Genomic DNA, 16,215 nt, shown 5'->3' with positions numbered 1-16,215 from the left:
TTTTACTTGTGTGTAATGTTGGTGTAGACCGATACAGCATATTATTTTTTCCACTGCTGACATCATGATTTTAGTTTTCTATTTTTTCACCGCCCCGTTGCAAACAAACTACACCACCCATAATTCCTTTCACGCAACTCTTCCTCGTGCGTTGCCATGCGACGACAGAAGCAATTACTCCACAACTAGTGGGCGAATAAAGCTAATTTTAACTCACTTTTTAGTCCTCATAGAATTTCCACGTCGCTGTTTTCAGTCAGTCATGTTCTCCGCTGCTGAATAATGAAAGAACAGAGTGAGGGGTTTTTGTGTTCGTCGCCTAGCTGCGGTCCCCCAGGGTCCACTGTGGGCAGTCCTTCACCAGGGGCCACCGGCTATGAGCTTCAAGGAAACCGAGAAATGGAGGTAAGGACTATAAGGAAATATTAGCAAATAAAAGCCCACTCACAGTTTGATACCATGTATTACAGTGCTGTGTTTTGTCTGCTATGCTAGTATAATATATTATTGCTCCAAAACGTTATATATTGTTGTCAATGCACTTTAATGGAAATGTCCGAATAAACCTACATGTTTGTTTATGCAACAGGTAAAGCAGGTAACTTTGCACAAGAGATCTGGGGAAGTGAAACAATACTCCAAGGTTACACCCTCTATCATTTTTGATATTTTCTAGGAGCATTACAAAGTGTTGTGCATCCTTCTTTGCATGCTTCTATGTGCAGTAGGTGCATGAATATGTGGATGTGGAAGTTTGCCTGTAGGAGCTGAAAGCTGCCTCATGTTTCTAGTGCCTTCCTTCTGCTTTAAGGACTCATATTGTATTAAATATGAATCTAACTGTGTCAAATATGTTTTCTGCGTTAACAGAAAGACGTTGTTTTAACTCCTGAGCTTGTCTCCAGCTGTATAATTCAACCTGGATGCTTTAGCAGTGGGATGAATCTGTACCCCCACCTGTCAATGCCAGTAAGACACACACAAATAAAGAATATTTGTGCGTGAAATAATACTGCTTCAAAGTATGTTTCTTCATTTATAAGACAAAGTCACCCTGTCAAATTCCTTTCCTTTCATTTTGGGTGATAAGCTCAGAAATGACATCACAGTAAAAAAAAAAAAAAAAAAAAAAGTCACCTCATGGACAAAGTATGTTATATCTGTAATTGATGTGAATTGAATACATTGGTCATGTGATAACATTTATTTGATGTACTATTTTGTTTAGATTAATGCAAACATACACACCTTATTGTGTTTTAATATGTTGATGAAAAAGTGGAGTAAGTCCTCTCCTCCTTCCCACTTTTAAATTTTTTTTTACAGTTTTATTTCTTCTATATTCTACTAAAAGTCTTGGATTAGCATCGTCATTCAATTCAATGTGTGGCTACTGAAATGTACCTGAAAGGGAAGTTTTGTATGACCTGCTTTTCCAAACAAAGAAAGAATGGAAAAAAAAATTCACCTCAGCAGATTTCAGTAGTTGTCATATAAATGTCAAATCATCAGTTCTTAAAGTTTAAAGGTGATTTTGGTAAAAGTTGCAGAGACTGCTGTTTTAGTTGGTGTTTAGTTAGTTTTAATGGCCAGAGCATTTCAGAAATCTAGATGTAGAGCAATTAAAATGATAAAATGTCTGTTAAACATCAAGAACATGCTTGAGTAAAATTAAGTAAAACAGCAAAACATCGAAGTATTTTCTCTTTTATCTGGCAATATAAGCATAATAAACCCTAAAGATAAATGAATTATGATACTTATAACATAAAAATAAATGGGAATAACTATGGTTGCTGATCTCTAAGAAAATGTACATAATTTATTTTAAAAATGGCAACACACTGTTCAGTATATATAATATTATAATTTTATTGCCCAGCATTAATCTATATTATCTTTTTTTTTTTTTTCTTTTTTTTTTTAAACAACATTTGCACTTTTCTTTGCCATAGAGTCACAATCTGATGGATGTCTCCCTGTTATCTAATTATATCCATCTCCAAAAGCTGGAACTACCCAACAACAAAATTAAAGGTAAACTGTTTCTAAAAGTATATTCAGATACTGAATGTGCAAGTGATTGTAAGCTATTGCAAGCTTCTTATCTTTGTAGTCTTTCATCAGGATGATTTGACAGAATAAGCCTGTATGTTGGTAGTGAAGATATTGCTGGTTTTATGTCACTGTTCTTTAAATCACTTTAACTTTTCCCAACTGTTAGACTTATCATGTGTGAGCCACATGCCCTACCTCGTCATCCTGGATGCGTCTCACAATGAAATCTCTGACTTCTTTGGATTTGAGCCACTTAAGAACCTAAAGGTAATGCAGGACCTTGAACTGACAGGATAAGACAACATTTGATTGGTGGCTTGGGCTTCCTCTCTCATGCTATTCCCTCATGATAGGCCAGGATTTCCATAGCCCATCTGTAGTCACTTTGAATATGCTTACAAGGCATTAACTGCCCTTGAATGACACTGAACTTTACTAATGTAAAAATTCTTTTCCATTCTCTATGGATTTAGTTGAATAATTCCTTCAGCGAGATATATGATAATGTAGCTTTCATGACTTTTGTTAAACATGTCCTGCTTTTTTGTTTGTTTGTTTCAGGAGGTCGACTTCTCCCACAACCACATGACGAAAATGAAGGATTTATCAGCCTTTTCATCTCTTGCTAAACTGAATTTGGACCGTATCCTCACTGAAGAATATGTACACAAATCTGCATCTAGCAACTGATGTTCAGGATAATAATTCTGCTGCATATTATTCTTAACAACTATGCTTAGACAATGGCTTCAGTGAGATAAGTGGTCTAGAGCAATGCTGTGGGCTTACCCATCTGAGCCTGGCCCACAACAAAATCTCAAGAATCAGCAGTCTGGACAGACTACATATCACATACCTCAGTCTTGTAGGTCCTCCTCTATTACAATGGGAAACATAATTGGCAGGGCACACATTCACACACAGGCAGACATACAATGACAAACAGGCATTTAAATATAGTGTGTTTCTTCCTCTATCCTCTCCCCTCTTTCTCCTCTTAAGTGTCTTTCTCTTTATGTCTCTGTTTTTGGCTTCATTTCTACATTCAGTAAAACCTTGGCTCCCTGTTCAAGAATCCCATATGGTCCAACAGCAGGCCCTTTCTCTCTCACTTTCGTTCTGCTGGTGCATGTGTGTGCATGCACTGTCCTTTATCAGTGTTTCCTCATTGTCAGCAGCCATTGGTCTGGCTGTGCCTGCCCCTCTTTCTGCTGTAGCTTTGCTTTGGGAGCAGCTGGTGGTGTTTGAGTGAGCTTGGACTAAGTTCAACACACACCCACACACACCTTGTCCATCCAACATCCATCCAATCCCATCTCTGACCCCTCTTCCTCACACGAGGCCTCCCTAAGCAGCATGGCCCTGTCAGCTAGCCTGCTTCCCAGCCCATCACAGCACCGACCCAGAGCTTCAAGGGACCAGTGCAGTCACCCACCCCCACTGACAGCAGCCCTCTGCCAGGCAACATGTTTGGCAAGAGCAGGGCATGGTGCGGCCAGACGCTAGATAACTTTAGTCAGTGGAATAGAGTGAGAAATAGACTGATGTCCCTGGCAGGGGAGGGGTACCCGGGTCTGGTTTTTTAGTTGGTTATCGTGCTGTGCTAGCACCTCGCCAGCTGTTTCCCTGTCAGTCGTCACCTGTCAGGATTTAGCAGTGAGCGGCAGGGCTGCCACTCAGCTCTGTACTGAGGGGATAGAGGGTTCAGCCACCCTGCAGAGCAACTAGGGCACGTCCTTAACATTGATTAGTGTGAATCACTGTCTGTATGTAAAGCAGAAGTGGTGTTTGGAAGCCAGTTAAGTGTGTGTGCATGTGCATTAATATAATGCACTTACCTCTTTTTAATTGTCCTCTCTCATGTCTGATTCCAGAGAGGGAACAAGCTGGAGAGAATTGAAGGGTTGGAAAATCTGAAGAGTCTACAGGTTCTTGACTTATCTCTAAATCAAATCAACAGTCTTTGTGGCCTGGAGAACCTCCATCTGCTGGGGTTGATCAACATGGAGAAAAACATGGTACTGACTAAGCAGGATAGATAGATAGATAGATAGATAGATAGATAGATAGATAGATAGATAGATAGATAGATAGATAGATAGATAGATAGATAGATAGATAGATAGATAGATAGATAGATAGATAGATAGATAGATAGATACATAGATAGATAGATAGATAGAGTTGCTCAAACACCTTCCTAATTTGGTACATCATGTATTTCTTTTCTTTGTCAGATTAATGAAATTGAGGAGTGCAAGCACATTCATGACCTTTTACTTTTAAGGGATCTCAATTTACTCGGCAACCCTGTGCAGGTAACTTCAACCCTTACTGATCAGGCCCTACAGTCATGTGAACATGGATTTGATAGTTTTACACTTGATAGCAGATTTCTATTTTTCTGTAGCTATACCTCATCTGCTCTGCACCTCACTGCCTATAACCTTCTGTGAAGTCTTCTACCTGTATAAAGTCTTCAGAAGATGAGCGTAGGACCTCTACTGATTTATTTTTTTGTATTTCTTGTGACTGGACCCAGGAGCAACCAGATTACAGGCTATCAATTGTCTTTCTCCTTCAACATCTAACTGTACTGGATCAAGAAAAGGTCACTGCTGAAGAGAAGGTACAAATACATTCAACATTTTCAGAATTTCACAATCAAAGGTCATATTGTAATACAACAGCAGGCACAATATCGCTGCAACACACCTGACCTATAGGTTTAAATTGGATCCTACAATAGTATGCTTTGTTATCCCTTTGCATTGTTATTTCTTCTTTGAGTATGAGATTGTTAAAAAGTGGTTTGCTGTTTTGTATCTGCTTGGTTACAAACATCATTTTCTAGGTGTCATCCATAAACAAGTATGACCCTCCTTTGGATGTCGTTGCAGCCAGAGATCACATGATGCACCTTGTGTACGAGATGATGCAGCCTCATGTCCTGTATGATAGGTTGGTGTTAATATGAGGTTTGTTATATTTAGTTCTCTCTGGTGTTGCTGTGTCTATTACTTGACTACAAGTTGATATAATGAGTTAGATTTGTAAACAATCCTATGTGATCATTACAATCCATATATCAAGTCATCTAGAAAAAAAAAAAATCATACATGAGCAGCATTTTGTCTGCAGTGTTTCTCTATTACTCAGAGTATCTACTACCTAAAAGAAAAAAAAAATCAGTTTGGTGTGGATCAGCACTTTTTTGGAAACATCCATCATCAGCAAATAAAATGCTGTAGCTACAGTCAATTTACCATTCTCCACTGTGCTTCCTAGAAAGAGCACATCCATATTGCCCACAAGGCTCCAGTTTATATTGAGTGTAGGCGAGGCTTTGAAGAAAGCAGCAGTTTGTTCCCGTCCTCATGCTTTATTTACTTAACTGTATAATAAACCATGAAGATGTAGTGGACTTAAATTAAACTACATACCTGTAAAATAAAAGGTTGTCAAAAACTGATGTATGTCTATATATGAATGTGTGTGTGTGGATATGTGTGTTTGTCTCCAAGTAGTACTTTGCCCAGTGCAGACTCTCCGTATCCTATGCTGGTGCTGACGGGTCCTCAGTGCTGTGGGAAGAGAGAGCTAGCACACAGACTGTGCCAGGAGTTCTGTGAATACTTCGCTTATGGGTCAGTCTCAAAATGTCTTTCCTTTCTGTTAGTCACATGTCGAGTCTTCAGAGGTGATTTGTATTGATACTTCATCACTGGCAGGACTCCTGAAATAAATTTAGAATGATGAAATTATAATGAAGAGAATTAAACATAATGTGATCTGAGGGTGGAGTAAATAGTGGTACTAATTGTATGACAGACATTGATACGAGTGTGTCCTAAGGACAATATTTCCTTGTTATATCATCTATAAATAAATTAGTGTGTAAACATTCAGAGCAGTATCCTCTATATGTATTTATTATAGCAATTTTAAGTAGTAATCATCTGGGTTTGATGTCAGTTAAGGTGAGATACTGTCTCTCAGCTAATGGTTGGTTTTAGAGCCTTTCTCTCCTCAGTATCAGGCCTTTTGATGGCTGCAGGTTTGGGATTCTTCACATGCTTAGACCTCATAAATTATATAGCTGGATATGAAACATGAAACGTCTTTTTTACATTCTTGGTGTTTCTGTTTACTGTCACAGAATCTGTCACACCACAAGAGGACCCTACTTTGGAGAGGAGAATGGAACCGATTACCATTTTGTCACTGAGGAAGACTTTCAAAACATGATTCACATGGTGCGTTGGCGTCACTTTTTTTTTTTTTTTTTTTTTTTAACAATGCACACCCTTGCAACACTGCCTGCCTGTCTCAAAGTTTTACCTTCATGCCTTAGATAATACAAATGCAATCTTTATACCCACAAGTTATACACTGCATTTTGGAACAGGCTTCTATGAGTCACATAAGTCCTTCTGTGAGTTTTCAAACAGAATTCAATTACTGGCCATAATGACTTAAGTATTTCAGATAATTAGTTTTAGCTGGGGTGGATTGATTTTTGTCGAAGTGGCTGATACAATTTTATAAAGATACATTAATGCATTTATGTAAAACTGAACTCTATTCAAAAAGCATAATCACTATGGTAATTGAATTTTACATGATGACTTAACACAACAATTCTCACAATGTTTTTCTATGAAGTTGCAATTATGAGTTTGAAACTGAAAAGACCACCAAGCAAGAGCTAATAGGTTTTGACACCATTGACTCTAAAACTCATCGGTCTGTGTAAATAGTATGTCACTGTTAATTAATGGAAACACATCTGAACTGAACTGCATGCTTATATATTTTGAAGACAAGAAAAGCATCAAGCCTCACAGCTTTCTTAGAGTATGTAAAGTAGAGTATGGGTCTCGGGGCCTCAGGTCTGGGACACATTAGTTTTCCTTCTTGTCTTTCCAGTCAAGCAGCCTGTTATGTAAGAGTGGTGTGGAATGATGGATAGAGGTCAAGGTCGCCTCATGATTTACACACTTTGCTTTGATGCTGTTATTGATGCTTTTTGTCTTCTCCCACAAAGGAAGCAGATCAGGTTAACATTACAGACTGTCCCTCCCTTTACCCATTTTGTTCAGTTTTCTTTCCCTCCTCTGCCAGATTCCTTCTTTATTGATGTCCTCTCATCTCTTTCCTACTCACAGTTTATGTTCTCACCTTTCATGTGTCAGCTATCCTTTTCCCCACCACTGCCTCCACCCTCAGATGTCCTTTTCAGTATCTATTCAATCATAACCTCTTCAACCCACTTCATGTGGCCGCTCTCATACAAATTAAATCAGTCAGCAGTCCTTAGTCCTCATTATTGTCTTTACTGTGCTCTAAACATAAGGAAAGGCTGCAGTGTAATTCTATTTAAAGAGCTACAAGGTCTAATAATATGGAAACACAAAAATGATTAAACGATTTTCATCTATTAAGAAAGCAGAGGCCCAAGCATATCTTGTACATTCTTTCCAATAAAAAAAATGTACTAAATGTAGGGACTCAGATTATAATCCTTGTATAATATGGTCTTTTAGATGCAGTTTATACTTAATACTTGTATTTATTTTTTCACTGAGGAAAAACAAACAAAAGAACTGATTTAAAGTGCAATAAATCATAATCAGTATACCTCATCGTAATGCAAAACAACATTCAAAAACAATATTTAGAAAATAATACACAAAAACATTAAATGCAGTAATGCAGTTTATACAAGGTAGCTTTTTTTTACTGAAACCCAGTGTGTGTCTGAATTCTTTTGTTACCACAGGCTAAAGGACAAGAACAGATTGTTTTAGAGATGTTGTCAGTCTACTGAATTGGGGTGTAATGTTGATGAGAGTTATAAATTACACTGTTCTAATAAAAGTGCCCTAAAGGAAGGCAGACTGAAGTCAGAGGTCATGTTTAAGAAGTAACAAAGAAAGAGATTTTTGCCCTGACCACCAGGTTAAAAGTTCAGTTCACAGGTGGGTTGTTAATCCTGACAGAACATGCTGGGGTTGTGTACGTACGTCAAGTATTATGTCCACTTTTAGTGATAAATGTAACCCATAACATGATAAACATTAGAGTAATAACATGGTTCACCAAAATGACCTTTCCTTCTGTCTTCTGATGACTGGAAATTTCCTTTTAGGGTAAGTTTATCCAGACAGTGCAGTATGGGGGTCACAGCTATGGTCTTACTAGGGATGCAATTGAGGATGTGGCCAAAGAAGGACTCGCCTGCTGTGTACATATGGAGCTGGAGGTATGTATGGAAAAATATGTGTGACAGTTGAGAAAATATACCTGTAGTGGATTTAAGCTGCTCATTTTCCATCTTATTACAGCACAGCATGGGTCTGAATTTTATGCGCCTCTGAAACACACACAGCAAATTTCCATAAATATTGGAGTTTCAATAAACAAAATATGCATGTCTGTTACTGAAACACCATCTGTTTGTCCATCCTCACAGGGCGTGTTAAGCCTGAAGAACAGCTACTTCGAGCCCAGATACATCCTGCTCATTCCCACCCAGGTGGAGCAGTACATTGGTCACCTGAGCAGTCGTGGCTTTTACACACCTGCACAGATCGACATAGCAGTGTCACGTATAGAGCTCTACGCTAACACCAACAGGGGTCGGCCGGGATTCTTCGATAATATCATCCCCTGTGGTACAAAATCTAAACCCTTTGTCAGTCAGTGTTTTACTATGGTGTGGAATTATTTATTTGATATTGCTTGATGTAATTGTTGTTCATTTAAAGGCATTACAAACCATAATAATGAATGTTTAATGTCTTCCAGTGGCTAATCAAATCAAACTGGCAATGACCTAGTTAGTGCATGATTTTATTGTATAGCAAAGCTTAGGAATAAATATTTATGCTTAATCAAAACAAACATTTTTTTTCACAATATTTTTATTCGTATTCAAGTTTTATAATGAAAGGTAAACGAAGTAAATAATAATATATGTAAAGAACATGAATCCAAACAACACAAACACACATATACACACCTATTCACATCGGGTAAACTTGCATCAAATGATATATATTCTTATGAACATGTATACATATACATAGTAAAAAAAATTAAAATACAGCATTCATAATAAAAAATAAAACATTAATAATTTGGTGGAAGTTCCCATAATTGTACAAATTCCTTCATTTTTCCTTTGGTAATATAAGTCAGTCTTTCCAGTCCGATTCACTCTGATAGTTTTTTTTATCCATTGCTATCATACTCTTCCAGTGCAAATCCATACAAACATTTAACCTGAAATCTGAAAACCCGTCATGTAATTTACAGGGTAGATATCGATGTTGTCTATTTTGATTTCAATTATAAAAAGGACGTTGTGTTTTGTGTTTTTGTGCTGCTTGTCATTCTAGTGTCGTATAAAGCCACCCTTCTCCTACCTCACCCTTTTGTAACAGTCCAAGTGACATTGCTAGCTGTAGCTTTAGATAAATTCACACACTTCAGTGAAACCTATACACTACACTTTCAATCCAATTACCACATGTACTGTATTAAAGGCACGTAGCAGCAGAATAGCTGTGTTTATCATTCCCTCATGAAAGCACTCAGACGTGTTAGCTGTTTTCTTAATGAGATGAACATACAGGGAGCGTAAGACACTCATCACTTTTATGCACTGCTAGCTAGCACCTCATTACACTAAGGTCATCATCCCCATATCTTTGATTCATTACTGTTTGATGGGAGATGTATTTGCTCTGTTCAAGACAAGATTTTTTTATGCTGTGATTTATGTGTGTTTTCTCTGTCTGCTCTTGGATATGTGTATAGATGACTGGGAAGAAGCTTACCGGACACTAAGGCAAGTGGTAAAGGAGTACCTGTTGTTAGATGAACAGGGGAAAGGCGAGAACAACAGCAGAGCATCCCCAGACACACAACACAGAGGTGTGCATTGTTTTTTTTTATAATTATTATTTGTTCAGAGCTCCATGAACAGACTCAAAGTCTGAAGGTAGTAATTTTTACATCAAGGCACTGGGTACAAAATGCAGTCAAACGTGCCTTAGGTCTTTTTTGAACATAAACACTCATTCATCCCACTGTTTGTTGGCTGCCCATTGTAACTTTACAGCAGCATTCAATTAAATGTAGTGGTGCTAAAGAGAACCATAAAATGTAACGTTTTATATTAAGGACTTTGCACTAAGTATTACTTAAGAGGTAACTGGAAAACACTCAGAGGACATATGTCCACCAGCTAAAATCCCTACAACAATATACTGTCCCCAGCAATGTCACTGGCATAATTAATCAGAAATCAATCATTAATCATCATAATTAATCCAAATTCACTCAAACTACAATGACCCAAGGACACCTGAGATAGAGGGTGAAAGAAGTTTTTTATCTTTGACCTTTCAAGGAAAGCTTCTTGTGGCTCTTGACCTTGACACTATGTATGTGTATATATGTATGTATATATGTATGTTATTAATTAGAATCAAATCAGATTGGTATTGACCTAGATATGATTTTTAAGTATTTTTGTAGCCACTGTCGTCACACAAGAAAATCAGTACAGCTTATCCAAAACATTTTCAAAGCATCTTCTTGAAGGAGGTGATAAAACCTGTATAAGTGCCTCTAAGATTAAGACGTTATGTTAAAAATAGCATCATAAACACATTTAGAATTAGGTTGTAAGAGATGTAAGTACATATTTTAGAAAAACAGGTCAACAGTGTATAGATTGCTTAAAAGATAAATCAAAACATGTAGATTTGTGTCATTTCTGTCATTGCTAAACCTGTACTATAGCTGTTTTGTTGCTTTATTACAGTATTTTAAACTGTTTTTTTATTAAAGTTTTTGCAGCACAATGCAAGACCAATACCTTGGCACAGTTAATAAATCTATAAGAATTATGCAATACATGATGTTAATAAGCATAAGGACTCATGAGGTTGTTCTTACCCATTAACCAGTACCTTGAGTTGAATATACACCATTCCCCAGTAAAATTAAGTGTGGTTTATAAAATGTAAGGAGTATTTTTGTGTTGACAACTACAATATATTCACTATAATACTATTTAGTGTTTATTTTGTTATTGTACATTCAGGGTTATGCTGAACTGTCTGCTGTGAACATTACAGTGTATTTCCCTTGTATTACTATACTTCTCTCTTTCAGCCTCGAGTCCCAAACCAGAAGAGAAGCCACCCACAGACCCACTCAGGGTGGGGTCAGGCCCCAGTTCCCACTCAGTCACAGCCTTGTACCCCTCAGATCTGTCCTACAGACACTACTGGACCCAGATTCAGGCACAGCTCAGCCCTGAGAAGACCCCTGCAGTGAGTTACAAGACCACTGATAAAACATTTAGAGCTAAAGAAACCTACCTAAATATTAAATAGATATTGAGACCGTATTTCATTTGGAAAAAAAAAAATTCTTCTAACAGAATTCTGCTTTCTTGCTCTGTTCTTTATCTCATTGGCAAAATTCGGTTCATCCTCCTTTGGCTCTTCTCGTCTCTGATTTAATCACCATCCGTATCATCTTTGTTCTCCTCCTCTTCACCTGCATTTCCTTTCCTCCTCTTCCTCTCACCTTTCCATTTCATCATTCCTTCCTCCTCCTCCTCCTCTCTGCAGGAGCTCACCTCCATCAGGAGACGTGAGCAGCTGGTGAGAGAGGCTCTAGTGGGGAAGAGTCCAGGGGTCTACAGCCAGCTCTTTAAAAGGTTCATTATAAGTAGCACGCACTTGACTGCACACCGGTGTTTAATTTCAAGTGGCCACTCTCAGTTGGGCCAAATTGCTTTAATTGAACCACTTGTTTTAAATGCGTTTTGATGGGGTTTTTTTGGGGCTATTGTTTGACCTTGGTTGAAGTGGCAGGTGTCCAAGTCATTTTAATCCAACTGTTTGCAAATATGATGGGCTCCTGTAGTGGTGCTCTTCTGTCATTTGTTCCTAAAGCACCACTCACAACCTAATTACATGTGCACCAAATCACAATTTCTAAAAAAAAATTAATGAACGACCTCACATTTAATCTTTCTATAGTGCTCTGTGTTTTATTTGTGTGTGAAATTGCTTTTCCTTATGATTTACACTCGTCAAGGAGAATGATTGAACTTGGCTCCATTTTTTGTTTACCTCAGCTTTGCCCAGACAGCACCATCATCACTGCAGAATCACAATCCTCGTATGCAGTTTAGTGAGGATAGCAGGTACTCACACACACACACACACACACACACCTACACACCCTCACACACACACACACACACACACACACACACACACACACACACACACACACAAACGCAACGCTAACCCATGTTTATGCATTATCAAGGCAGTATGAAGGTATGAAAAAATGTTATTATGTGAAAATTACCTCACCAATATCAAATTTCATCCTGGGTATAGTTTGTAAATTCATAATAATAGTTTCTGATTTAAGATTAGGTGAGATACAGAGGGTTTTCCTTTTACACTCACTGTTGTTTCACAAAGCATCAGTCTGAAGATTTAAGAGCAGCAAACTTTTGTAGAGCTGTTCTTTATTCCCTAGCCCTGTTTTTTACAACAGATGCTCACTTTTATTGCTAATTTTACTGCTACAAGCCATGCGGAGACACATCCAAACTCACATCTCACACAAATACACTGATTCATAAATTCCTCTTTTCCTTTCCAGGCTCTCCAGTGTGTATTGTTGCATTGGATTTGCATACACAGATTGCCTGCAAATATGAATTTAATCAGTCGTTTACTGTTAAAGTAAATGTGATTAAGTGTGTGTCTTGTGTCATACATCTTCTGCTTTGCTTACCTTTTTCTGACCAAATTTGCATTGATTCCTTTCATTAACTTTTCTCAGGTGGTGACTTTTAAAATGCATTTGTGCTCAGTTCAAATTAATTTGTTCCCTTTGGGTTCGTGTTCTGAGAGGCCAAACTTGTTGCAAATCCACAAGTTCTGTCAAAGTCTGAGACATACAATACATGCCCTCAGTATTTAGTGTTAGCATTACTCAGCCCTCCAGTATTTCTATAAAGGATTCCAGACATCTGTCTACCTGTCTGCCGCTTCTCTCTGGGATGTGCCTTATCTTGTGTGTGTCGCCCTCTCATGTAACAGGATCCTATTGTATTTTACTGATAGGATATTTTGAATTCTTTTGTTTTTTTTTTTGTAGGATGGTGTTTATGTGTATCCAGGCTCATATACATGAGTAAACAGGAGCGATGATGGCCATAAGGCAGAGAAGCACACTTAGGACCACAAGGTTCAGATCATTTAATCCCTTCACCCTCTGTGCTCTAGTGGAGCTGCTCGGTGAACAGCAGATCATTCTGTGGTTGTAGAGGGCAGGTGTGAAAATATGTCTTTAAACAACTACCATTAGAAAGAGTCCTTTAAAAAGAGCACTCCTCTCAGTAAACTCTTTCTCGTTTAAAAAAAGGCTTAATTATCACTTTACTTATATAATGGTATATCAGTATGAACACATAATCCCCTGCTCAGTGTTTGTGCTATCATGCTAACAGCAGTCTCCTTTTAATGTTCCTATCATGCCACTTTCCACTGTTCCATTCTAACTCATTCTTATTCTGCAGCCCACATTACACCCACTGCACAACTGTTTTCTTCACATTGTCTGTCTTTTCTATCTTCCCCCACACCTTTTACCACATCGTTTATGCCGTCATGCTCCTATTTAAAGCAGCTCGGTTGAGTCTTGTGCCAGTTCAGCACTCTCTGTGGCCAGTTCAGCCGGGGCCTTGTCTGGCTTTGTGGAACCACTTGATATCTCGGCCCTGGGACAAACCTTGGAAGCAGAGAAAGGTTCAAGTACATCCTTCTTGTTTTTTTTTATTTGATATAGATCATGTCTGTTATCTGTAGGATGTAGTATGGAACATACAAGAGAGACAGATTATACACATACCGTAATTTAAACAGTCTAGGAAAACAAATACCATCAGACTACATTCAAAGGGTATTAGATCAAACTGGGAAAAATGAGGAAAAAAATTAACAAAAAAGAAAAATGTAAAGAAAAAGTGACTTTTTCAACAGAATATTTCATTAACTGAACATAAAAACAAGTGTCTACAACCACTGTGATTTGTGAAAGTACATGGGTTTTACTGGTGAATCCATGTTGTAGAAGACGACAGTGTTTCTATGTTCACTGCAGAGCATCTGAACATCTAAATAGATCATATCTGATGACCATAAAAAGCTGAGAAATTGCATTTCACCTGGATTATTCACGTGTTGATAGAATTAGTGGATCAACAGTTATTAAACATTGTAGATCAGTAGATGCTTTTGGTGGATGTCTTTATGGGTTTAGTAAATTTACTCCAACTGTACACACGTTGTTTATTTTATACATAAATATTACATATATAAATGTTTTTTTTTACTATAAAATCATGTCTTTTACTGTTAGTAAAGTCACTATCTTTGATTATTGGTGAGCCAAATCCTCTGTTTTATGGTGTGACTGCCATGTAAGTGTGAATGTGTACTCACAAGGTAACATGTTCATATTCTAGACAACATGGCATCAGGCCAATCACCTGACCCACCATGTCCAGGCTCAGATCAGCTACCTGCTGTTAGGACGCCTTCATCTGAAAGACGCCCAGGATCCAACATCAAGCCCATCCTTCCACCAATCCCCACCGGGCGCAAGACCCCTGCAGCACAAAGCCCTGTTCCTTCTAAAGAAAGCCTAAATCCAGAAGTCAGAGAGGGAGGAGACAACACGGAAGCATAGCTTTTAACAACATGCTTATACAACATTTGACAAAGTATATCTATTACATGCAATAAAGATCTGTTAACAATAGTAAATCTGGTAGTGTGTCAGTCAGTGAATCTCAACTTAATGTGATGTGGTTGTTTGATCTAATAAATTACATAGATGTATATCAAAAAACTAACTTTAAATGTTTACAAGCAATCACAAAACCACAAGTTTCTTTTATCTTATCACAAACCTAAACACACACACAGAGACGGCGGTACGATACACACATGCCAAACACTCGAGGTTAGATTTCACTGTCAGCACTTGCCACTGCAGTGATGTGCTGCTCATGCCACAACCTGTCAGGATCTTTTGCACTTACTATATTGTGTATACATGATAAGTGATGACATTAAATACCATACTGTGTGATGACTACAGTATAATTATAGGCAAAAGTTTCCTCTTTAGTAACTGTTTCTGGCCTAAAGGTGTTCAGTGCTGAAGTGGCCATCTGTGTTCATGTAGACATTAGACATACTGACAAATATGTCCTCAAGTCATGCTATAGTGGAGACTATAGTAGTGATAATAGTGAAAAGAACTTCTTGTTAAATACAACTGATATGTAAAGAATGTGCGTTAAAGGCTCATCTGTACATAGTGAAACAAGTTTTTGTCTGCAAAGTTCATGAGGCGTCATGTTTTATAAATGTAGCCTCCATTGTCCTGACAGTGAAGTGGTATTATATTTCCTACTCCTCACTAATCTCATCATTTTGGATTTGCCATTGACATTTACATGTTAGTCTTTAATGTGTACCATAGAGCTCTTGTCATTGGATGATAAATACATCATTAATCTTAATCACTTCTGAAAGGACAATTTATTCAACTGAAAACGTATTCATATGAATGTTAACAGCTATTAAACAACTCACAAGTTCAAGCTACTGTCTTTTTCTCTGTGTGTTGTCCATTGTGTCTACATGTTTATGGATTTTGTACAATGTTCATAGGTGGCTCAGAGTAAATTGTAGTTGTCATCTGTCACAGATGTATGCATTGCTTATTTAAGCAGTCTGCTTAATGTGCACATACAGTTTGCATGTTTTGTTTCCTGGACTGGATGTGTGTATGCAGAGCTTCTGCACACACCAAACACACCTGGCCATTCATCACTGTCTGTCTTCCTCTCAGGCAGCAGATGTTGCAACCCTGTCATAATTCTTTGGCAGCTCCAAACCAGACAGTGACTTTAGGGCCCCTGGGGTCTAACCTACTTACGCTGCTGTGTAAATCTCTTACTATTGCTTAGTGTGAACTAACATGGTAACTTTCTGTGCATTAAAATGATGCTCGATGCAATTATCCATCATGAAG

At 37.9% G+C, this 16,215-nt stretch overlaps 1 protein-coding gene across 1 annotated transcript; it reads left to right on the top strand.

The window, feature by feature from the left end:
* The first annotated feature begins 398 nt into the window (after nt 1–398).
* Nucleotides 399–14,929, top strand: lrguk (leucine-rich repeats and guanylate kinase domain containing). The gene is made up of 20 exons (XM_030150329.1): nt 399–405; nt 871–969; nt 1,956–2,037; nt 2,225–2,325; nt 2,620–2,701; nt 2,799–2,923; nt 3,933–4,076; nt 4,296–4,376; nt 4,601–4,687; nt 4,913–5,019; nt 5,586–5,705; nt 6,218–6,314; nt 8,210–8,323; nt 8,534–8,735; nt 9,883–9,999; nt 11,248–11,408; nt 11,712–11,800; nt 12,224–12,292; nt 13,798–13,916; nt 14,636–14,929. Exons 1-20 carry the CDS (start codon nt 400–402, stop codon nt 14,857–14,859), a joined length of 2,226 nt encoding a protein of 741 aa, XP_030006189.1. The 5' UTR covers nt 399; the 3' UTR covers nt 14,860–14,929.
* Nucleotides 14,930–16,215: the final 1,286 nt, after the last annotated feature.

The sequence above is a fragment of the Sphaeramia orbicularis genome, chromosome 12 (assembly GCF_902148855.1).
Source record: "Sphaeramia orbicularis chromosome 12, fSphaOr1.1, whole genome shotgun sequence".
Classification (NCBI taxonomy): domain Eukaryota; kingdom Metazoa; phylum Chordata; class Actinopteri; order Kurtiformes; family Apogonidae; genus Sphaeramia; species Sphaeramia orbicularis.
Note: the sequence above shows the minus strand (reverse complement) of the source record. Positions and strands in the feature narration are given on the sequence as shown.

Excerpts from the sequence above, each read along its gene's own strand:
- lrguk (XM_030150329.1), top strand. Across the intron at positions 11,409-11,711 it reads GCCCTGAGAAGACCCCTGCA|GAGCTCACCTCCATCAGGAG; the intron begins GTGAGTTACAAG and ends TCCTCTCTGCAG. Across the intron at positions 11,801-12,223 it reads TACAGCCAGCTCTTTAAAAG|CTTTGCCCAGACAGCACCAT; the intron begins GTTCATTATAAG and ends TGTTTACCTCAG.